Source organism: Pseudopodoces humilis, chromosome 18, assembly GCF_049639895.1.
Source record: "Pseudopodoces humilis isolate 2021_Gansu_Grassland_sample_001 chromosome 18, ASM4963989v1, whole genome shotgun sequence".
NCBI classification, from domain to species: domain Eukaryota; kingdom Metazoa; phylum Chordata; class Aves; order Passeriformes; family Paridae; genus Pseudopodoces; species Pseudopodoces humilis.
In genome coordinates this window covers 3,585,802-3,610,015 of record NC_142217.1, presented here as the reverse complement: position 1 = coordinate 3,610,015, position 24,214 = coordinate 3,585,802, and the positions used below count along the sequence as shown (strand labels likewise).

General features: G+C 53.7%; 1 protein-coding gene across 5 annotated transcripts in view; it reads left to right on the top strand.

Moving 5' to 3' along the window:
- RAB11FIP3 (RAB11 family interacting protein 3) overlaps positions 1-22,715 on the top strand; it is a 74,147-nt gene extending 51,432 nt beyond the window's left edge. For 4 of the 5 annotated variants that reach the window (XM_005523143.3, XM_088064141.1, XM_088064143.1 and 1 more), the window contains 11 exons: positions 1,819-1,992; positions 6,184-6,318; positions 9,226-9,261; positions 11,734-11,827; positions 13,197-13,300; positions 15,488-15,628; positions 16,433-16,514; positions 18,162-18,299; positions 19,150-19,305; positions 19,663-19,803; positions 20,506-22,715. In XM_005523143.3, the coding sequence (XP_005523200.2) occupies positions 1,819-1,992; positions 6,184-6,318; positions 9,226-9,261; positions 11,734-11,827; positions 13,197-13,300; positions 15,488-15,628; positions 16,433-16,514; positions 18,162-18,299; positions 19,150-19,305; positions 19,663-19,803; positions 20,506-20,619 (1,315 nt within the window). In that variant the 3' untranslated portion in view covers positions 20,620-22,715. The remainder of the gene's footprint in view (positions 1-1,818; positions 1,993-6,183; positions 6,319-9,225; positions 9,262-11,733; positions 11,828-13,196; positions 13,301-15,487; positions 15,629-16,432; positions 16,515-18,161; positions 18,300-19,149; positions 19,306-19,662; positions 19,804-20,505) is intronic. The other variant, XM_088064140.1, reaches the window with a different exon arrangement.
- Positions 22,716-24,214: the final 1,499 nt, after the last annotated feature.

Here is a 24,214-nt window from a genome sequence, read left to right as displayed (position 1 = left end):
TCCAGGATTGTGAGGCTCCATGCAATGGAAAGACTTTTCCAGGGACAATGACTCTGTGCTGAGCTGTGTCCCCTCAGCAGCGAGGGACACCCCAGGAGCTGTGCTGGTGTGTTCAGGATTTGCATCAAGGCTAAACACGCTGCAGCCTTCTGGATCTGGTGTTAAAAACACATGGAGCAGCATTCCTCACTCCAGGATTGTCACACAGCCTTTTCCCAGCAGGAGCAGGGAAAGGGCTCCTTTGTCTTGCTGGGGTTCTGTGCCAGCATCCTGAGCCCACCCCTCCCCAACACCAATCCCCCTGGGCTTATGGGGTTCAAGCCCAGGCCCTTGAGAGGATTAGGCAGGAACAAGCCTGGCACAGGCTGCTGTGGAACTCAGCATTCAGGATGTGCCTGGGACATGCCCAGCTCTTTCTCTGCCGTGCTTTTAGTCCAGCAAGGGCTTGTCACCAACCCCAGGCACTGTCCTGCAAGTCTTGAGTGCCCCCAAATCCTCTGTTGCAGCTGCCAATGGAAAAAATTGGTTTATTGGGGGGAAAAAAATCACCATAAACTTCCCAGTGGTGCCTGGGCTGTTTCTGTCCTGTCCTGCTCTGCTAAAATGGGACACATCACTCGCTTGGTGGGGTGGGATGACCCTGGCTGGGCACCAGGAACCCACCAAAGCTGCTCTATCCCTGCCCTCCAGAGATGGACAGGAAAAGAAAATACAACAAAGGGTTCATGAGTTGAGATAGGACAGGGAGAAATCACTCATCAAATACCACCATGGACAAAACAGACTCAAACTGGGGATATTAATTGAATTTATTACTGACAAAATCAGAGCAGGGTAATGAGAAGTAAAATCAGACCTTAAAAACACCTTCACTCCCCATCATCCCTCTTTCCCCGTTCCCCCTCCCTCCCCACGGTGGCACAGGGAGATGGGAGTGGGGTTTATGGTCAGTTCATCACACATTGTTCCAGCCACTGCTCAGGGAGAGGAGTCAGGGCACTCCCTGCCCCAGTGTGGGGTCCCTTGCACAGGAGGGAGCTCTCCATGGACCTCTCCAACCTGAGCCCATCCCCTGGAGCTGCTGCCCCGTGTGTCACTCCTCCATGGGCTCAGTCCTTCAGACACAGCCTGGGTCCCCACAGGGTCACAAATCCATCCAGGACCCTGCTCCAGCGTGGGCTCCTCTCTCCATGGATCTGCAGTGCCCTGCCAGGACCCTGTTCCAGCACAGCTGCCCATGGGCTCCCAGCCCCTCTCAGGCACCCTCTGCTCCAGGCCTGGGCTCCTCCAGGGGCTGCAGGTGCATCTCTGCCCCTCCCTGCCCTCCGTGGGCTGCTGGGACACAGCTGCCTCCCCATGGGCTTCCCCACAGAATCTCAGGGTCATGCCAGGAATCTCAGGGTCATCCCAGGAATCTCAGGGTCACCCCAGCTCTGGTGCCTGGAGCAGCTCTTGCCCCTGTCCTGCCCTGTCCTGCAGAGCTGTTCCTCTCCAGTGTTCTCACCCCACTCTTCTCTGCACTCAGTTCAGCTGCTCCATCACTTTTTTGTGCTTTCCTTCTCAAATTTGCTATCCCAGAGGTGCCACCACCATTCCTGGTGGGCCCAACCTCAGCCAGCAGCGGGTCCATCATGGAGCTACCAGGAATGGGCCGTGCTGGACGGGAGTGAAGCTTCCAGCAGCTTCTCACAGAATCCACCGCTCCCTTACCGAGTCCTGACCTCACAAACCCAATCCTGCTGGGAAGAGGATGTCCTGGATGCAATGGAAAGCTGCTGTGGCACCTCCCTTCTAACATGTCCCTGTCTGTTCCCACAGATCCCATCCCCACGAGCTGGCCCTGGGCTCCGAGCTCAGCCACTCCATCGTCACCGTCATCAGCGGGGAGGAGCATTTCGAGGATTACGGGGAAGGGAACGAGGCCGATCTGTTCCCAGACCCTCTGTGTAATGGGGAAAGCAGCTTTGGCAGCTCCTCCTTCCTCTCTCCCAGGTAATGCCCGGCCCTGGTGCTGCTTCAGCAGGGGCAGTCGCTCGGTGCCTTCACTCTGCTCTGTGGGACAGGGGATTTGCCAGCCAGGGGGGCCTGGCAAACTCTGGGTACAACGGGATAATCGGCTTGGAAGTGGGAGAGGAATTCCTGCCCCCAGTGTTTCCTTTCCCTGGTCAATGCCTGTCCTGCTGACACCCAGCAGGAGGTGGAAGAGCTGTCTGCATTTCCAGTGTCACATTCCCACTCCTGTTAGGGATGTGGCTCCTCACAGAACCTTCCAGGAGAGAAAACCACCTGCAGGTTTACCCCTGATCCTTCAGGATGACTCTTATTTTTTTTTTTTCCTCTTTCATTATTTTGGGCTTTGATGCAATGTTTGGTTGGATTTGCAGGAGCTGCAGCAGCATTCCTTCTCTAGGGCTAGGTAGAGCAGGAAGCAGGCTGTAGCATTTCCTCCTAGCTTTAGGGTCTGAAACCAGGAAAAAGTCCATTTTCCAGCCTGAGCAGGGTGGGCTGAGGAGCTGCTATGGTGCTACAAACCCCACCAATACCTTCTCTTTCTAAAGAAAAGAAGTGAAAGCTGGAATATCATCCAGTGCTGCAGCTCACAAAGTGTCTGGGATGACAGGTAACACTGGGAATGTGTTCCTCCATTGGAAACACAGGGCAGGAGTGATCCCTGCCAGCCAAACACCCATGTTAAAGACAAAAATATACTTCTTCCTCTTTGGAATCATACATTTCTGCCTTTTTGCAGCTGTGTAAAGTTCTCAAAACTTCTGGTTTTTTCCTGTCTTCCCCATTTCTCCCAGTTTCCCAAAAGCCTTCACTGAGTTTGGACAATTCTGGTTGCACAGGGCTGGCAGGGAAGAGCAGCTCAGGGCTCATTTCTTTTTGGCTGGTGCAGCAGCAATGTTGGAAGTGTCAATCACAAATAGGAGAGTTGCTGTAGAGAATTTCCAACCTTTTCCTTTAGGAAAGCAGTGCTCCAGCACTGTGGTGGGAAGGGCACAGTCTCTGATCCGTGCTTGTCCTTGGCCTGCTCCGTGCAGAGCTGTGCTGGTGCTGTGGCACAGGAAGAGCTCTCTGGTTAAAACCCAGCCTTGGTGTTCGTTTGTCCTCGAGGATGAGCTGCCAGCCTCATTCAGAAGGCTCCTGGCAAGAAAATATCCAGCTAAAGGAGCTTTTCTATCACTTAATCACTTTTTGCCCACGCTCCCAGTGCTCCAATCTTGCTCTGCCAGGGCACCATCTCTGCTCTGCTCTGTCTCTGGATCTGATCCACACCTTATCCCATCTTCCCCCTGTTGGGAGGGGCTCGCTGGGCACGTGGCCACACAGGTTGTGGTGGTTTGTGCTGGAGACTCTCTGCTGGGGCTTGCTGGGGAGGCAGGCTGGAGATAAACCCTGCAAAACCTCTGGAGTCAGGAATGTGAGAGCTGTTGGAGCTGAAGGATTTCCTCATGCCTCTCAGGTCTAGCCTCCCCTTGGATTATTGCTGTGTGTGAAGTTCTTCCCTAAACATTCCCTGAGTCTGTGCAGTTCTGACTTTGGGTAGGAAGGAACAGGACACAGGGAATGGCTTCCCACTGCCAGAGGGCAGGGATAGATGGGATTTTGGGAAGGAATTGTTCCCTGGGAGGGCGGGCAGGCCCTGGCACAGGGTGCCCAGAGAAGCTGTGGCTGCCCCTGGATCCCTGGAAGTGTCCAAGGCCAGGCTGGATGGGGCTTGGAGCAGCCTGGGATAGTGGGAGGTGTCCCTGCCCATGGTGGGGGGTAGAATGGGATGAGCTCTAATGTCCCTCCCACCCGAATCATTCCATGCCTGAGCAGCCCCAGTGTGTTTAAAGACACCTGAAGGGACCACAGGCTGTCCCTGGTTCAGGTTGGATGGGTTTTTTGGCTGCATTTTGAATACAAAGAGCAGCATCACTTGTAAAGGACCACATCACCACAGACCCTTTCCATGCTGCAGGAGTCCCTAAATGGGAATAATTTCTAGAAATTCTCCTGCCACGACTCCAGAAGATGAACACAAACCCCAGGAGCCTTCAGGGAACACTGTGGGATGTGGTGCTTCCCTGCCCAGTCCTTGTGTGTTTGAGTCTGCCCCTGCATACCCATCTGGTAGGAAAAGCCTATTTGCAGCTCCTGGTGGGAAATAAAGGGAAAAGCTCCTTGTGCCCATCCCGGCCACCAGGCAGCACCGAGGACCTGTGGAAGACAAACACTGCTCCAGGAGATGGAGGGATGCACAGGAAAACTCTGTATTGTAGAACCACAGAATCTGCTGAGCTGGAAGGGACCCATCAGGTTCCTGGAGTGGGTGGGGGCACCCCAGGGCTGAGCTCTCACCCACTCCACGGGCAGGGAGCCAGGGCAGCCGGAGGCCAGGAGGATCTGCACACACCCCAGGAGCTGCCAGGCTGCCCTGGGGCTTCTCCTCCACACTTCTCTTCTTGTTTTGATTAATGCTGGTTAAATTTGGGTTCCCACCTGGGCCAGGCTGCACCACCTGGGAAGGGAATGCACCCAAGAGCACCCAGAAGAGAGTGCACCTTCCCCCAGGTGCCACAGAGCTGCTGTCACCTCTTCCCTGCACAAACCCTGAGCCACCAACCTGTCTGCCGCTGGGAAAAGGTTATCCCGGGGCCAGACCTGCCCTGAGGGGAAGAGGGAATGGTTTTCAATTGAACTTTTTTCCCAGGAATGGGAAGAGATGAGAATTTGGAATTTGCTGGTGTCCAGCCTGTCTGAGGGGCTGGGAAATACTGTACAGACAGCAGAGACTCCAGGCCTGACCCTGGGCTGGGGGCTGAGCCTCGGGATGTCCCAGCCCTGCGCTCACCCCGGGCCAGGAGTTGCTGGGTTCTGTATCCTGGGATTCACTGCTCCTTCCAGGTGCCTGCTGGGTTTATCTTGCTTGTGTTTGCTCACACCTTTACCTGTCTCTTCTATTGAACTGCTTGGGTTTTTCACTATTTAACCTTTCTTTGATTCACGTCCGTGGCTTCCAGAAGTGCATTTTCTTACAGGAGGGATTTGTGGAGTCTGGCCCCAAATTAACACAAACCATTTGCTGTTCAGAATCCCCTGTGTCCTGCCCAAATCATGAGGAAGTGTCTCCCAGCTTCCCAAGCTGTGCAAGTCCCACAGACTCCCATGCCCCTTCCCAAATTCCCCTTCCCCATTCCCTGCAGGAGCACAGCACTGCTGCTTGGCTCCTGTGGGATTTGCTTTGGAGGAGAGAGGGGTTAAACTGCACCCATCCATTTCATCTTGGCTTAAAAGCTTTTTGCAGTGAAAATCTGACTGTGCATTACTAAGGTGGGTCTGCAGCAGCACAGCTGCTCTACTTTTAAAACATCCCAGTGGAAAGTGGGACACTGACTGAAGGATCATAGAATCCCACAAAATCCTGAGTAGGAATAGACCCACAGGGATCATCCAGTCCAACTCCTGGCCCTGCACAGACACCCCAAAACCCCACCCTGTCCATCCCTGGCAGCGCTGTCCAAACACTCCTGGAGCTCTGGCAGCCTCGGGGCTGTGCCCATTCCCTGGGGAGCCTGGGCAGTGCCAGCACCTCTCAGGGGAGAACCTTTTCCTAAAATCCAGCCTAAACCTCCCTTAGATTCATCCCTGGCTCTCAGCACCCAGTCCTGCAGAGTGCAAGTTCATTCTGCACTTACTGAGGCAAACCAGGAGCCTCCTGAGACAAAGTGCCTGGAATATCCTGTTGGAAAATAAACTTTGCAGTAGGTTTGTGGGAAGCACTTACCTCACCTGCCCTGGGCTCTTGGGGATTGAGGTTGGCTCAGAGGTTTGGAAATGTGGGCCAAGCTCAGCTGCTGGGAGTCTCTGGGAGGAGGGTGATGGAAGTGTTGTTAATTATCAACTATATAAATTCTGTTGGGCAATTACAAATTATCAATTAGCTATGTATTGTTATAAACTATTCTAAATTAGAAATTATCTATATATTATTATGTACAACCCCATATTGGCTTTAATTTGGCTTCGAAAATCATGGTGGGAGGCGACCCAACCTGCCCTGACTATTTAATTCAAATTTCTTACCTCCAACCAAAAATTCCCTTACCTTGAGGGACCCTCAGCTTGTGGAAGCCACGGCTGCAGCCTCTCCCTGTGCGTTCTGTGCTGTTGACATGACCCTTGTGATCTCTCTAGCACCGATCCGCTCGCTGCGAAACTGCACAGCATTCTCGCAGATGAAGCTTTTGAGTTTTACTGTAGCCAGTGCCACAAACAAATCAACCGCCTCGAGGATCTTTCTGCTCGCCTGAATGATCTTGAAATGAATAGGTAACGGGGCTCGTGTGTGTGGCCACCTCAGGATGATGTTCTGCCTGGGAACGCTCTCCTTGCCTGGCGCGGCTTTTCCCTCGCTCCGTGCGGGTGGGGAGAGGGGATGAGGAGCCTCTGCAGGAGCTCCAGGTGCTGCTGAGCTGGTGGAGGGTGAGCAGGAGGTGCCTTTAATGGGGGCTGGCAGACAAGGAGAGCATTCCCTGCCCTTTGCATGCCTGTGCATGGTGGGTTCCAGCTGGCCGTGTACAGTATTTCTGTCACCAAGGAAAGACTGGGAATGGTGTGGAAGGGCAGCCTGGAAGGGCAGGGACAGCCCATGGTCCTGCTGCAGGAATAACCTGAAAGAATCAGCCTGCTCCACAGGGCTTGGGAGCAGTAAAATCTCACCCAGCTTCACCCACAGCCTGCCCACCCCGGTGTCACCATGGGCTGGGGAGATGTGACAGACCCCAGGAACGTCAGGAGATTCTGAATGGCATTTTGGAGGTTGCCCAGGCAGCAGCTGGATGTGTTGTCTGACAAGTGGGGATGGATTTCTTCCTGTTGATTTGTTCATTCAGAGCTGGTTGCAGCCCTCTGGGTGGAAGGATGGTGCCATTGGTGATAAATCTTTATTCTCATGGCTGCTGTGGCTGTTCAGACCTGGTTTTTGGTCATGTTCTTGATCTCTGTCTGTCCTTTGCAGGCACAGTGTTATCTGGGAGCTTTCCTGGTCTATGGGAGGAGAACTGGAAAACAAATAGGAGCTTGAACTGAATTATTTTTAATGCAAACAGAAGTCTCTCCCTTTCTTTTTCTTGGTTAAATTGTTGTCTTTGCTGTTGGAGACTTTGAGGGTCAGTGATGGGTCTCAGGTTATGCAGGTATTAAGGAGAACACTGGTTTTCCCTGGAAGCCCCACTCCATTCCAGGTTTTCTCCACCACATCTACCTGCAAAGCTGAAGGAACACCTCAGAGCCTCCTGTGATGGGTGGGATTTGCTGTGGAGCTTCTCTGTCCCGTGGTCATGGTGGGAATCCCATAGGTTTTGGTTTGCCCTGTGAGTAGGTGTAATCCCTCCATCTGTGTTCAGGGTTTCCCAAGTACAAATTTACTGGGAATATGTTCCAAGGGCTTTTATGGAAGGGGCAGTGGCCTCTCTTGGTGTGCTGTGGATGGGAGGTGGGACCTGCAGGACCTGCTGCTCCTCTCTGCATCACCACTGACGTGAGGCCCTCGGAGCAGGGGACAAGTCCCAGAGCAGCAGGAACTGGACCAAAATCTGGGACAAGCCTGAAGACACCTTCTCCAGGGGATTCTGGCAGCTGGGATGAACACAAAGCACCCCAGAACAGCCTCACTTGTAAAAACTGCAAGCACATAGAGAGTGTTTTATCCTTGGAATTAACTGTGGAGCTTGCTCCCAGCATTGGGGTGCTGCTTCCCCAGCCCACAGCATGGGAGAGCAGGGAAGAATCCTGCAGGAGCCTGGGATGAAGTGGTTTGTGCCTCTGTTTTGTTGCAATGCCCTTGCTGGTGTCTCAGCCTTTGGACACTGCAGGTGCCATCGCTTCCCCAGGAGATTTTTCCAGAGGAAAATATTTTTCTCCCCAGTGCTGGGGCCATTCCTTGCAGTTCCTGGCAAACAGCAGGGCCTGACCTCCTCCCCTTGGGCGCTGAGCAGCCTTGAAGTCCAGCCAACAGCAGCTCTTGTGCTCCCTGGAAATGTGGGATTTGAGGATGCACTTTGACCTGAGGGCTGCTCACCCTGACAACAGCCCCCCAGTCAGGTTTGGGGGTTGCTTTACAAAGCAAATTGTCCTAAGCTATTTTTAATCCCTCCTTCAAAGAACTCATGTTGCAGCTCCAGGCAGGAGTGGACTTCCAGAGGATTTTATTTGTTATTTTGTGCTAAAACGGAGCTAAGCACCAGGAAATGCAGTTGCTGCTTCTTGGATTGGAGCTGTTCCTGCTGCCATCTCTGAGTGAGGATTTGGTGTGGCCTGGTGGCATCTTGTGACACCAGCATGTGTGGAAGATGAGGAGTGAGATCCAAGCCCTGCCCACTTCCCCAGCACCAGTCACCACCAGAAGACTGGAAGGAGCATCTCAGCAAGGAGCTGGTTCTGGAAAAGGCTGTTTTTTCTCAGCAGGGAGAGCCTGCAGCCTGTCCCCTGGGGGTGGGACACGGTGACACAGCCCTTGGCTGCTCGTCCTGTGGTGACACTGATCCCTGACCGCTGTGGTATGGTGGCAGCTGGCTCAGATGTGGATCCAAGGAGTGATCTCCATGGGTTATCCATGAGGAAAGAGAGCTCATCCCCCTCCCCTGCCACTGCAACATCCACACAGGGACACCAGCAGCAGCTCCTAAAGCCTCTGAGCCAGGAGCAGGCAGCACTTCCCTGGGGATCCAGAGCCCAGCAGTGAGAGACTGTGGAAGGGCACAAGGATGGATGGATGGATCCAGTGGGATCGTGGCTGTGGGAAGGGCACAAGGATGGATGTGCCATTGGTGCCCAGTCCGTGGGAGCTCTGGGGGTGGCAGGGGAAGCCTGGGGTGCTGTGGGGTGCAGGACATGTGGCTCAGTCTGCCATCAGCACCGGGCTGGACCCCCCCAGCCTCCCTGCTATTCTTAGCTCTTTCCTTGGGGATCGGTTTTCAGGCAGGGATCAGCGGGAGAGCAGAGCGTGGCAGGGGGCAGCCAGCTCTTCTCCAGCATTATTCCATGTGCTTTGTTATTCCTTGCTGTTAACCACGGGAGTGGCCCCTCTCCTGCCCTTTCCAGGGGTTTGGGGGTGCATGCCAAGGGCGCTCCCTGCCACAGCAAAGGATGTGCCCCGGAGTCCATGCAGTTTCCTGTTTCCCTGGCTCTCCACTGTCAGCTTTTCTAACTCTTTCCTGTTTTTTCTTCATTTCACAGCCCAAATAAAAGACTCTCCAGCAAGAAAGTGGCAAGGTAAGCTCATACTCCTGTTGTTGTTTGCTTGATCTGTGCGAGCTGCCGGATCCGCGGAAAGAAAACTCAAAATAAGCTTGGAGAGTTGTATTTCTGGATATGCTCCATAGTGCAGGGGAAAAGTGGGTTTAATTTTAAGAAGAATTTTTAAATTCTGTTATTTTTTTTCTGGAATGGGGGTTTCTTGCTTGTGCACACAGCTGGAGGCTGCTGGCAACCTGATTCCTTCCAGGAAAAAATGGGGAGGGGGCTTTTCCTCACACTCTGTGCTGCTGGTGCCATAGCAGGGGGCACATGGAGGAGGGAAGGAGTCTCTAGAAGGACATATCCCTCTGGGATGTCCCCTCCCAGTATCACCATGTCTGTAGAGGTCTACAGGACCAGACCAGTCAGTACCCCCACCTGGAGGGGTTCTCCAGCACCCCAAAATTTCCAGCTGCCTTAGACAGCTCTTGGTCCTGTTTTACTTCACTCCGTGCCACCCTCAGCACTTGGCTTTGTGGGAGCAGCTCCCCCTGCTCAGTCAGGGGCTCTGGGTGGGCTGCAGGTAACTCTGGTTCAATGGTTTAACCCTGGTTTAGCCCTGGTTTAAGCCCAGGTTTAATGCTGTGCTGCTTCTGTCTTTCACGACCACCTTGTGTGATGTCAGTCACCTTTTCTGGGTGGGTGTTGTGATCCCTGGCTGCACAGGCATTGGATATATTGGATATATCCAGGCAGTTTGCTGTGGATCTCTGGAGCAGAGGGTCCTTCTCACCCCTCTCAGTATCACCTGGTGCTCATCTTTCCTGTCCCAGCTCCCCCATCCCTCCTGTTCCCGTGCCATCATGATTTTAAGGATTAACTGACTCTTATGTCCACTGTTCTGCCTCTGCCACGCTCAGGGGAGAGATTTCCCTCTGCACTTGTTGGATTTCTCCTTGCTGGTTTCCCAGCAGGACAGGGAGGCTGTGGGGGAGCAGCTCAGTTTGGGAATGTTCCTGTTCCTCTGCTCCCTGTGCTGACCCAAGCAGCTTCCCTGCACCTCTTCCTTCCGCTGTGCTCTCACACCTTTCCCTTCTCCTTTTTTCCTGCACTCAGCAATCTCCCCTGGCACGGTTCCCCCTCCTGGAAAGGAAGCAGATCCTTGATATTACATTTCCTACTTCCACTCATCTTACTTTCTAGAGCTTTGTTAAAAACACTGGCAGGAAGGAGGGCTGAGGGGAGCAGCCTGTCCCCAGGTTTCCTGTTTTAGGACTCGTTTTTATCCCGTGCCTGGTGCAGATGATTTTGGGAGGATTTGAGTTGAACTTTTGGGAACAGAGACACCCTGACTTATGGGGGATTGAGCCCTCCTGGCCCTTTGCTTTTCTGAGGCAGGGATGTGTGGGCTTGGGTAAATATTAGTTAGTTGAAGAGCAGTCAGGTTTGGTTTGTGATAAGGAGGGAGATAACAGGGTTTTGCTGAGCCAAATCCTTAAGCTCAGCCCAGAGCAAATCCTTTGTTTCAGATACTGTAATTAGTGAATAATCCCAAAACATTTGCTTTTAGAAAATTGATTTTATTTTGGTAAGGGCTCTTTCCTCATTTTTGTTATCCTGGTTCTGCTCGTGCCAAGAAATCTCAGCTGCTTAAGCCCTGTTGTGCTTGGCACGATTTAAATGACAAATGTGCCTGAGACTTTAAAATCTAAATATAAACTGAGGGTGAGGATGCAAAATCAGGCTGTGGTCTCTTGGTAAATGCCAGTTGTGCTTAGTGAGTCCTGGCATGAACACACTGTGTAGTGGGAGGAATTTGAGAGCCAATGGTACAAATTCCTAAGAAAAATTGAGGTTTAAAGAGACTCTCTGTGGTTTTGTCATCCATCTCCTGCTCAAAGCAGGAGAGCAGAGTGTTCTCCTCCTGCCTGGGGTCCCAGGGCTGGAACACAGCCCTCTCTCCAGAGCAGATCCTCAGCCCTGCCGAGGGGTGGCTCCCCAGGGTGTCCTTTAGCTCGTCACAAAGCTGGGGACACCGCTGTCCCAAGGTTAATGATTAGCTCAGCCTGGGCTGGGGGGTCACAGCAGCCTCAGGGTGTTTGTCCCCTCCCTCCCCTTACACCCACACTTCTTCCCAGCCTTATCACACTGGAGTACTCTGGCCTTTGCTGCATAATCCACGCCTTGGGATTGTCCAGCAAAGGATAAGGTGCTGAGGAAAGAAAGTGGGAAGAGAGAGCTCTTATCTCTTCCCATTCCAAAGAGCAAGAGCAATGATCCCGGTGTGAAGTCCCGGGAGCGTGTCCACGTCTGCCCCGCGGGCACTGCCAGGGGCTGGCTTTCCCGGGAGAACTCCGTGGTGAGGGGCACATCCAGCATTCCAGGGCAGTGCTGATAAATCCCTCTGGAGAGGCTGAGGAGGGCGGGAGGTGGTGCCCTGGCCATGGTGCCGGTGCTGGCGCTGATGCCGGTGCTGCTGTGGGTCGGGGTGGTTTGTCTCTGTTTCAGGCAGCTGCACCAGACGAGCTCGTTGGCCGTGGGGGTGATGGAGGAATCCTACCGGGAGAACCTGGAGTGCACGGACGAGGACATCACGGACAAGGTGAGGGCCCCTTCCCTCCTGTGCCAAAACCTCAGCTGTGCCATGGGGATCAGGCTGATTCCGTGCTGCTGAGCTCTGCGGAGATGTTGAGGGAAGGATTATGGGGTCGGGATTATGGGAGAGGTGCTGTGTTCCCTGCAGGATTCAGTGCCTTGCAGTGCTCCAGGCAGGATCAGGCTGAAGCTCCTCTCTGTGGGTGCAGGTGGGACGTGGGAAGCCCTCCCCACGGAGGGGATGGAGGAGGAGAGCACTCCAGGTGCTGGGCAGGGTCAGGAGGTGACACTGGATCCCTCTCTGGGGGCAGTGGCTTTCCCCAGAGTGCTGGGAGGAGGAATGGGCTGTTCACAGGCAGCATTTTCACTTCTCCCTCACACAAGAAAGTATTCTCAGGTTCTGTTTTTCTGAGGCAACCCACCCAGTGTGAAACAGGAACTTCTCTCCTTGGCACACTCCGCTCGTGCTGTCAGGGCAGAGCTGATTTTGTGCTGGTGCTGATGGGTTTTCCTGGGGTGTTACAAAGAAAAAGTTGTAGGATAAGATGGAGCAGAGGAAAGATTTTGTTTGAGTATCTCTAGTTAAAAAACAGGGAGAAGCAGCTAAGATTGTATAAATGTCTACTGAAGTCCTGGAACTCTTTGGGAATGGCTTTTTAGCTCTGGGATATCAATGTCCTGAGGAGCTGTGTGTGAAAGAGAAATGTGTATGTGTGTGGCTGCACTTGGAAATAATTATAATGCAGGGAAGACCTTTAAAAAATAAATAAAAATCAATATTTTTCCAAGGCTGGAAGTTGAATAAAATAATTTGGTTCCTTAAGGCGTTTGACTTGGGAAACTTTTGATGGAAAAGGCACTGCTGGGAAAGGCCTTGTGTGCATGGCCTCTTTAATATTCCCATGTCTCCTGCCCTTCTCCCAGAACCAAGATTGTGTTTCTTCTGCCCCAAGATTGTTTATGGAATTTGAATGAATTTGAATGAATTAAATGGAGATACAGCTGGAATAAACCCGGGACAGGGACAGGGAGAAAATCCTCACCTCTGCTCCTTCCCCACCAGCTGGCATTGATCCCTCCATCTGTTAATCCAGGGCTTCCATCCTGTTCCAGCTCTGGAGATCCAGCAGGATCTCTCCCTCTAGACTCCTTCTAGGATGTCATCAGGAAGGGGTTGAAGGAAGGAAAGAGTGAAGTATTTGGCCCCAAACTGGTACCTGGGAGCCATCAAACCCCAGGAAACCGGGGTGGAAAAGGATGTTTTAAATCAAGGCACAACTGCCCAATTCCAGTGGGGACCTCCTTGTGTGGGGATGATGTGGGAGCTGCTCTGGGTTTGGGGATGGCCAGAGGCTGATCTGTGTCCCTGCTGGCAGGTGGTGTTCCTGGAGAAGCGGGTGACGGAGCTGGAGAAGGACACGGCTGCCAACGGGGAGCAGCACAGCCGCCTCCGGCAGGAGAACCTGCAGCTGGTGCACAGGTAGGAGCCTCACCTGGGAGCCTTTCCCCTCCACGGGCTCCAGCTGCCTTCCCAAATCCAAACCACAGCCCTTACCAGGGATATTGACTCCATCCCAGCTGAGAACAGGACACAGTGACACAGAGATTTTATATTTTATGTGCTTAAGTTCTCTGGAGCCCCAGGAATTGGCTTTTAGTGATTTTTACATATGGCTTTTAATTGCTGGAGCTGTGTCAGAGGAAGGTTCTCCCCTCAGAGGTGCTGGCACTGCCCAGGCTCCCCAGGGAATGGGCACAGCCCCGAGGCTGCCAGAGCTCCAGGAGTGTTTGGACAGCGCTGCCAGGGATGGACAGGGTGGGATTGTTGGGGTGTCTGTGCAGGGCCTGGAGTTGGAATCCATGATCTGTGGATCTGTATTTATTTTAATTTTTTTTTATATGCTTCCCTGCTCCATGTGTCCCTCCCAAAAGGTCTCTGGAACTCTGGTTCTTGCCTTTCATGTATATAGATATATATATTGAGATATATATAGATATAGATATTGAGATATATATCAATATATAGAGAGAGACAGATATATATTTTCTCTCTCTATATATATATAGATAGATATTGATATTTCTTTTTATATTTACTATATATTTATATATTAAATATATATTAAATATATAAATAAAAATATATATTAATATTAATATTAATATTGATATAAATATTAATATTAATATTTATATTTATTTTTATTTTTATTTTTATTTTTATTTTTATTTTTATTTTTATTTTCCTGCCCCATAAGCCCCTTCCAAATGGTCTCTGGAGCTCCAAGGTTTGCCTCCTGCTGGATCCTGGCTGGGCTGCAGCCCACTGGATCCCACATGATGTAATCCCCATGTGTGCTAATCTGCCAGGCTCCTCTCTCCCAGCATATCTTTACCCTGGGCAGATAAACCCGGCACAGTTTATCTATAGGGCTGTAATTCTGTTAAGTAACAGCCATGGCAGGGAACTGAGCCACTCAAACAAAGGTTTCCCTAAGCCCTGATAAACTTGGGAGAGAGGGAGATGTTTTCACTTCAGCAGCTTGGCCTGGAGGTGTCAGCTGGCTCTGGGTGAGCTCGGTGCTGGGAGCAGCTGGGAAAAGCCTTCCCCTGGGCAAAGCCATTGCATAAATTCCAGCTCCCAGCCCCATCCCTGGAACTGCTGGGAGAGGAGAAGGCTCCAGGGACACCTCAGAGCCTCTTCCAGGGCCTAAAGGGGCTCCAGGAGAGCTGCAGAGGGACTTGGGACAAGGGATGGAGGGACAGGACACAGGGAATGGCTCCCAGTGCCAGAGGGCAGGGATGGATGGGATATTGGGCAGGAATTGTTCCCTGGGAGGGTGGGCAGGCCCTGGCACAGGGTGCCCAGAGAAGCTGTGGCTGCCTCTGGATCCCTGGAAGTGTCCAAGGCCAGGCTGGACAGGGTTTGGAGCAGCCTGGGATAGTGGAAGGTGTCCCTGCCATGGCAGGAGGTGGAATGGGATGAGCTTTAAGGTCCCTTCCAGCCCAAACCATTGTGGGATTCTGTGATCTGCAGTTCTGCTGCCACACAGGGAAGGGTGAGCTGCAGATCCCTTGATTTTTGTTGGGATCTCAAGAAAGTGAAAAGAAGAAGATTTGAGGCTGTTGCCTTTTCTCTGAGTGATGAGACCACTTCATGCTGGAAACAGCTGAAGGAGGATTTCTCTGCCATGATTACTGCAGGTGGAACCACAACCCTGGGATTTACGTTTGGATTAGATGTTTGGATTAGATGTTCTTAAAGGTCTTTTCCAGCTTCAGTGACTCTGAGATTCCCATTAAGAGATGTAGATATGTGTGGCTGCACTTGGAAATCATTCTAATGCATAGAAGACATTTAAAAATAATTTAAAGTGAACTTCTCTCCCAGGCTGTAAATTTAATATCATGCTTGTGTTCCATAAGGTGTCTGACTTGGGAAACCTTTGATGGAAAAGGTGCTGCTTCTCCTGCTGGGATGCACTTGGGGATGGTGATTGGTGTATTTTCCCTGGAAACTTGTTTTGTTTTACCATCTGCTTCTCCCAGCTCACCTGAGGGGTGGGAAAGGGACTGGGAAGAGAAGGAAGAGAATCTGGTCCCTCCCTTGGGATGGCAGCTCCAGGGGCCTAAGGGAAGTTTAATCCTCCCTTTCTCCTGTCTGCAGAGCAAACGCACTCGAGGAGCAGCTGAAGGAGCAGGAGCTGAGGGCTGACCAGACCCTGCTGGAGGAGATCAAGAAGCAGAGGGAGCTGCTCAGCAAAATGGAGAGGGAGAAGAGCATTGAGATCGAGAACCTGCAGGCCAGGTGGGGCTGGGAGCTCTCCTGGAGCCAATCTGTGCACAGGCAGCCTGGGGGGGACACAGGGAGGCAGGCAGGGAGTTTCATAGGTTCAAGGTGTGACTAAAGTTACCACAAACCCTGAGTTTTGGTTATTTGCACCTTTGGCCCACAGATCTAATCTTGGATTCTTTATTTGAGCTGCTCTGATGCATTTTAAGTTTAGCTCCCATCCTTTATCCATGTGCCTGCCCTGCAGCATGGGGATGGAGAGGGGATTTGTCAATTCCTCTTCCTATAAATGATCTCTTTTAATGCCCAAATGTTTTCCACCTTGATGGAAACAGGCAAATACCTGGGAAAGAAGAATCTTCCAAAAAGGAAGAGTGTCCCAGCCAGGGTGCTTCGTGCTGCCTGTTGCATTCCAAAGGAAGAAGTGGGGTGGGAGAGATGTCAGTTATTTGACAGCATTTTCCAGCTTTCCCAGAATGTTTTGCTGTAGTTCATCCCTTGCAGTCCATGGAAGATGAAGACAGTGGGGTTTTACCTGGGAATGCAAAGACAAAGCCCTCTCTGACCCCCTGTTCTGTTGTCTGTGCTGCTGAGGTTTGTCCAGGGACTGAAAATGCCCTTGGAACAAGGAATAGCACTGGACCTGATGGATGTCAGGATTGTGTGGATGCCCCTCTCTTTCCCCTGGCAACAGAAATATCTCAGGCTTTGCCTCCAACAGATGAATCCCTGCTGGCTTCCCTTTGGTTTAATATTCCTGGGGATATTTCTCCCCAGTGTGGGATGCTGGGATGAGTCTCACACCCGTTCCCTTTGCAGGCTGCAGCAGCTGGATGATGAGAACAGTGAACTGAGGTCCTGTGTCCCCTGTCTGAGAGCCAACATCGAGAGGCTTGAGGAGGTGAGGCCAGGAGGTTCCAGGTTTTGGGATGAAACTCTGGCTTGGGGATGAATTTTCACGAAGATGAGATCCATTTAATGTAACAAAGCAGTTGCTTCCACTTTCCAGTCGCTGCAGACCCCACTTTGGGCAGCACAATCCCACACAGTTATCCTTGCAGTTTCCCACTGTTCAGCCTGGAAGCTGGGAATAAAGCCCTGCTAAATCTGTGTGGCAGTGGCTGCTCGGGAGGGGACTCGTGCCCTCTTGTGGAAGCTCGTCCCCATCCCTGTCCCCATCCCTGTGGCCAGTCCAGTGCAGGGGAGGAGGAGGAGCAGGGATGCTCCATCTCCATGTCCTGGGATTTGTGAGTTGAGTTTTCAAAGACCTGTGTCACCTCCCAGCCCCTCTCACTGTCACCCTGCTCAGGATCCGAGGCCGTGCAGGGCCGGGGGCTTCCCCAGGCTCCTGGGGATGGGCAAGAGCCTCATCTTTAGGGATAGTGTGGGTTACAGTGGGACACCTGAAACAGGGGCTGCATTTTGTCTCTGCTGAGCTTGGGGCAGAAGTAAAGTTAAAACTGAACTGAAATCAAACCTCCTTACCCAGCTGAAGAGCCTGAGGCACTTTATCCACATTTAATCCCATGGGAGAGCGCTGCAGTTCCATCCCTCCTGAGGTGGTCTGCATCTGCCAGGACCTGGTGAGCACAGCTGAGGCTGGGGGCAGGAAAACCCCAGTGGCTCTGAGGATAAATTCCCTGCCTTGTTGTCTTTCAGCCATGGAAAGTTGGTTTTGATCCATGTTCTCCTCTCCACAGTGAATGGGGTGAAGGAGGAGCAAATCACTGCCCCTCCCTGCCCAGGAGAAGCAGGGCTGAGGAGCTGCTCTCCTGTCCAGTGCCCAGAAATCAGGATTTTGTTGTCAGTGTTGCCTTTCCTGCTGCTGTGGTGCCTTTGGTGCTGCTCTGTGGAGCAGGACAGCCCCGAGCCAGCATCTGGGGCTCCCCGTGGAGCCTCCTCAGCCCTGCCAGGGCCATCCATCACCAGCGCTGGAGGGGGGCTTGTGGGGTTTGTGGAGTTCTGAAAGCCAAATCCTTTCCCATGGGACTGGAAGCTGTGGGCCCAGGAAGGGGGTGGTGAGCTGGTCACAGGCAGAAGGTGCTGCTCTAGGGGCTGTTGGCATCTTCATCTGCATCCCAAACATTGGGGAGGAGAAGGGAACAGAGCTGGGCTTTGTGTTTTACACCCCAGCTTGAACTGGTCTGTTCCTTCTTGGATCAGCCCTCAATTAAAACCTTTCACATCTGAAACCAAGAGTGGGGGTAGAGATCTCAGATTCAGGAGTTTTCTGAAATCCAGACATAAGGAGCTTTATGATTTAATGTCTCCTTGGCCTGGAGCCGCCGTGCTGGCCCCGGTCCCTCCCAGCCCATCCCACGCCAGCACCGTGCTTCCCAGAAAACAGCACGAGCGTGGATATTCCTGTGGATTCACTCTGGAGCCATCCCTTTCTGCCTCCCTCAGTGCTGCCAAAGCCCCAAGCCCTGGCACCCTGAGCAGATGAGATCCCAGCAGGCAGAGCCTCCTCCGGCGCCAGGAGAGGAGCATTGCCTGCGGAGCCAGCGCCGAGCCAGGACTCTCACTGCGGCTCCTCGTGTCCTTGCAGGAGAAGCAGAAGCTGCTGGATGAGATCGAGGACCTCACTGTGCAGCTCACAGAGGAGCAGGAGAAAAAGAGGAAGATGGGGGACAAGCTGAGTCAGGAGAGGCACCAGTTCCAGAAGGAGAAGGAGTCGACGCAGGAGGTGAGTGGAGCCTGGGCCTGCCACACTCCTGTCCCCAAAATGTGGGAATGTGGCCTTGGCAGCCTCTCCAGAACTGGGTGTGACTGGAGCAGTGGGTGCTGCCTGGGCAGAGGAAAGGGGTTCAGCAGCTGAGCTGCAGCACCTCAGTCACTTCTACTGCTCTGAAATTCATCCAACATCGTCCCTGCAAGGGGGCTGTGCCACCCTGGCCCCTTCCCTTCCTGCCTGGAAGGAGCAGTGGCAGAGGCACCTGGAGCAGGGAGGTGAGAGCTGAGTGCCTGGAGCAGGATCACACCCCCCAGTCCTCCCATCATCTGTGCCTGGTGATTCCAGCTGGAGGCCCAAGCAGGGCTGGCTGTGGTGGCAGGGAAGGGGCCTCAGGCCCAAAGTGCCATTAGTTGTCACTGTGGTGTCACTGAGGGCTGTGGGGTGAGGAGGGGACCCAGCCCTGCAGCAGGAGGGAGCTGCCTGGGGAGGGACCCACACTGCTGGGGGTCTGAGCTGCTGCAGACCCAAACCCAGCCCTCCAACAGGGTCATTCCAGGGCTGTGCTCACATATTTTAGTAGCTCCCCATCTCCTGCTTGCTGGAGGTGTGAGGGAGAAAGAGAAAACCAAGTGCCCCCAGAAAGGAATTCAATCATGGAATGGTTTGGGTTGGGAGGGACCTCAAAGCCCATCTCATTCTACCCCTTGCCATGGGCAGGGACACCTTCCACTATCCCAGGCTGCTCCAAGCCCCATCCAGCCTGGCCTTGGACACTTCCAGGGATGAGGCAGCCGCATCCAGAGGCTGCTGCTGGATCTCTGGGGCCTGTGACACCCAGCTGTCCCCCTGCCTTGCTCTGCAGCTCATTGAGGACCTCAGGAAGCAGCTGGAGCACCTGCAACTCTTCAAGCTGGAGGCGGAGCAGCGCAGGGGCCGGAGCAGCAGCATGGGGCTGCAGGAATACAACAGCAGGACACGGGAGACAGAGCTGGAGCAGGAGATCAAACAGCTCAAGCAGGTAAGGAGGGCTGGGCTGGCAGGGAAACAATTCCCTGATGCCAAGGGAGGACCAGCAGGGTCCTGGGGCTCTCTCCCAAGGGATGGAGTGGATCCAGGAGCCCAGGGCTGACTTGCTCTGCTGTCCTGGGGGAGGGAGGTTGGTGCTTTCTCAGGGACAGCAGGAGCCCTTCTCTCTGGATCTTCCCAGTGTATCTCATGCTTCCAGAGGTTCTCTGGAACCTCTGGGCAGTGACCCAAGTGCTGCTCCCAGCACTGTGTGAGCTGTGTTAGGATGGAAGCCCCTGTGTGCCTTTGCCAGGCTGGATCAGCTCTGAGCACCAGGTGCCCCAGCAGCGTGTGGTTTGTGTGTGAACAGGATAACAGGAACCTGAAGGAGCAGAACGATGAACTGAACGGGCAGATCATCAACCTGAGCATCCAGGGAGCCAAGAACCTGTTCTCAGCCTCCTTCTCCGAGTCCCTGGCAGCGGAGATCAGCTCTGTCTCCAGAGATGAGGTACGTGCTGTGAGGAGCTGCTGGCTCAGACTGCACCTTCCTGGGTGCCTCCACCTGGCATGGCCTGGCAGGAGTTGATGTGCCCTGTCTGTGGCCCAGCTCACACCCAAAATTCCCCTGAAAGCTGGCAAGAGCGAAGAAATCCCCACACAATTATCTGTAGAGCTCTTAGGACTTAGCCAGCCTCCCAGCCCTCCCTCCTGGGAACAGGGAAGCTGCTCCCTGCCCAAATCCTGGCAGCTCTGCTTTGCCTGCCCGGGGACAGCCTTCCCCTTCCAGGACAGAGCAGCCACCACAGGCTCTGTCCATCTGTCTGGAGCTGTCTTTAAACCCCTGGGAGCCAGAACATTCCCCCTGGAGATGCCAACTCCTCCAGCACGTGTTCCCCCTGAGCACAAACCACGAGTGGCTGAGCCTCACATTCACTGGAATTAAATCTTTAACACCTCGGGAAACACCCCCGGATATTTTGGGGAACGGACACGCGATGCTCCCTGCTCTCTCCAGGGCCCCATCAGGCTGAGAGCTTGAGGAAGGACAGGAGTGAGCAGAACCAGTTTTCCCTGGCCACTTAAACAGGGTCAGGACTATCCCAGTCCAGAGTGAAGAAGCACGGAGACACCCATGGATGCTCAGAGCCACGGGAAGCTCTCAGCAGTGTCAGGCAGTGACATCTCCCTCCCTTCCCTCCCTCTGCTGCAGCTCATGGAAGCAATCCAGAAGCAGGAGGAGATCAACTTCCGCCTGCAGGATTACATCGACAGGATCATCGTGGCTATCATGGAGACCAACCCCTCCATCCTGGAAGTCAAGTAAGGGCTGCGCTCCTCGCTGGATTTGGTGCTCTGAGAGGATGAAGAGGGACTCCAAACGTCTTTGCACTTGATGAAGGCACAAGGAAGCCTCAGCTCGGGGGGTGACTGAGCCACGGACCAGGGAAAAGGAAAGCCAGCAGCCAGGCTGTGCTGTCTGACTCCGTTATTTTGAAGCCCTTCTGGCTGTGGAGGGTGAAAGGGAACCTGGAGAAGGAGCTCAGGAAAGGGACACTGCAGGAAGTGCTGGGGACTGTCCCGACAGGCACCGCTCCGAGGGATGCTCCGAACCGCGGGAGATGGGCACGGAGATGGAAGTGACAGCGCTGACTTTCCCCTGCTGCCCTGCCCAGCCCCGGCATCTGCTGTGCCAAAGTGTCCCTGACACACTCACCGGGCAGAGCTGGCAACGAGGGAAGCGCGTCCCGGACTCGCACAGGGTTGGGGTTCGGTTTTTGTTTTGGGGTTTTGTTTTTTTTTTTTTAATTAACTTAATGCAAATGTCCTCATCCAGCTGGCTCAGCCATGCTTGCCCCGTGCTCCTGCTGGGGCTGGCTGCGTGCAGAGCCCTCAGTGGCTGTAGGGGCAGCCCGGGGGTGTTGGGGACAGGGCGTGAGCGCACTTGGTCACCTCCCTCCTTATTTATTTTTGCTGTCTGTGGCTCAGTACTGTCGGCACGTCTCGGCATCCCGGCTCTGCTCCACCCTCCTCCCCCTCCTCCTCCTCCTCCTCCTGCCGGGCTCTGCCCTGAGGTGGCTCCGGGGGGAGCTGCCCCTGGTCCCCAGCCGGGGACAGACACTCGGGCTGTGTCACACCGGGGCACGGCTGCAGCTCCTCACCCCGCAGCGGGGGCCGCTCCTGCCCGTGGGACACGCAGCGCTTTGGGGGCTGCAGCGGAGAGGCCCGAGCTCCCCACTCACCTCCCAAAGTCCCTGGCCTGGGGACAGTGGCCTGTGCCATTGCCAGCCGGAGCAGGGCTCTGCTGGTGATAGCTGCAGCCCTGGAGGGAGAGCCCGCTCCGGCTGCCTTTCCCTCTGTTCCCGGGGCCGGGGCTGGAGGAGCCGCGCTCATTCCTCGTCCCTGGATCTCCGTGCCCGTGGGGAGAGGAGCCGGCAGCTCCCTGGGAAACAAAAGCCATGTTTACATCAGACAGCTGCGGGCTCGCTGGCAGCGGCCGTGGCACCCCCTGCTCCCCTGCGCTCCCGGGAGGAGACAGCCGGCGGAACCCCAGGGATCGGCCTCGGCCAGCGGTTCCTCTTCCTGCTTGGCAGCTTTTGGGAATGCCAGCACGGCCTGGAAGCAGAATTCACAGCAGTCCCAGGGGGTGCCTGCTCCTCCCCGAGCCCCTCGCAGCCCTCGGGGTGGGTGACCCTGCCGGGGAGCCACGGCCGCAGTCACCGCCTTACCCCGGGGGACCCGGCCGAGCCACGGCCACGTCACCCCGGTGTTCATCCCCCAGCAGGGTCAGGGGGAACCCCAAACCCCGGGGCAGCTCCTGCACCCCAGCCCTCCCCGGCTCCCACCCCTCCCTGCCTCCCTCCCTGCCCCGAGGCCGCGGGAAGAAGCCACGTAATGTACATTTCCAGAGAAGCTTTGGGTGTAAATCAGTGTATACTTGGAGAGGGAAAATTTTTCTATCTTGTAGAGTAGGTATTTTTATAGAATGAAGGTTGATCCATTTTTTTAATACTTTAAAAGAAGAGAGAAATGTATCTGTGTATACACAAAAGCATATATATATATATGTATAAATATATAAATATTGGAGATCTGCCTTTCTCGACTTGGGATCTCGGATCCCCAGGTCTCAAACAATCGTTTGTTTTTTCCTGTCGCTCTCACAGAGGTACTGTAACTGTAAATAAGCACCGGGAAAAAAAAAAAAAAGTTTTAAGCAAACAAAAAGCACTGACTTGCACATTCACCATGCTTTAAAGGCCCTATGGAGAGAGAAAAACAAAAACAAAAACTCTACATCCTGAAAATGTTCCTCTTTCCCAACCGGTATGTGAAGGAAGACCCCCAAAAAAGAGGCAAAAACGGTATTGTCTTAACTGATGTATCAATTCTTGTCGGATTAAAAGCTGTTACTATTCCTGCCCGGAGAGTTTTTTTCCACTGAGGATCCGAGTGCTGGATTGGAGCATCCCAAATATCCAAGTGCTGGATCTCCAGGGGGGCTGGATGGAGTGGAAATGCTCCTGTACCAGAGTGCCCTGATTTTGGGAGGGTGAGGATGAGGGAGGCTGGACCTGGCCGGAATGCCCTGATTTTGGGAGGATGAGGATGAGGATGAGGATGAGGATGAGGATGAGGATGAGGATGAGAGAGGCTGGACTCGACTGATTCCAGAGGGATCAAGGTTGGAGGGAGCCAAAATCTCCCCAGCCAGCCAAGCTGTGTGGGTGGGAACGGGGAAATTCCACCTTCACCTTCCTGGAGGATCCAGGTTGGGTGAGGGACCCTCGGAGCTGATCCTGCTGCCCAGGGACAGGCTGGGACAGGGACTCGTGGGTCTGCTCCAGGCAGGAACACGGAGCTTTCCCTTCCCTCTGCACCGGGAGAACCCCCTCGGAGCACTCAGCCGCTCTGAACTGCTCCAAAAAATCCCTTAAACGCCCTCACCTCCCTGCTAAGCTGCTCCCCACCCCTCTAAGCCTCCTCCACCCCTCCCCACCCCTTTAAGCCGCCCCAAAGGGCCTGAACGTGCAAAATCCCCTCCCAGCTCCCGCCGTGCCTCCGGATGGCTCCAGACTGTTCCTCTGAACTGCTCCGAGCAGCCCTGGAGCTGCAGCAGAGCTGGCGAGAGCCTCTGACACACCCTGAGCACTCTGAAACCCCCCAGATTGCTCCAAACTGCTCCAAGCAACACTGAGGCTCCAAAACACCCCCACAGCTGCTCCAAAACATCCCAGAGCTGTCCCAAAACATCCCTGACACGGTCCAAAATGTCCCTGACATGCTCTAAAATATCCCTGAGCTGCATAAAACGTCCCAGAGTTGCCCAAAACCATCCCAGAGCTCCTCCAAAACATCCCTGAGCTGCCCTAAACTGTCCCTGAGCTGCTCTAAACCATCTCTGAGCTGATCTAAACATCCCTGAGTACCTCTGAAACATCCTGGAACTGTTCTAAATCACCCCTGAGCTGCCCTAAAACATCTCTGAGTTGCCCTAAATGTCCCCAAGTACCTCTAAAACATCCCTGAGCTGCTCTAAACCATCTCTGGGCACCTCCAAAACATCCCTGAGCATCTGTAAATCAGCTCTGTAGCATTCCCAACTGCTCTACACCCTCCAGGCAGCTCTAGAGTGCACCAAAGGTTTCCCTAAAACATCCTTTTAAAAATTCCTCTGAAATCTCAGCCTCAAACATCTTGAAGCTGCTCTAGAAATGGGGTAAGTAAATAACTCTGGGGGTATTTCTGTGGTGCTGGGTTGCTTCAAGGAGCTGTAAATCACCTTTGAGCAGCTGAGGCTCTGGAAGGATGGAACTCTGGCCGTTACTGAACCACTTGAACTGCTCAAACATCTCTTGTGCTCCTCCAACCAGCCCTGAAAGGCACCAAGATGCTCAAACTGCTTCAAAGTAGCACTTGAA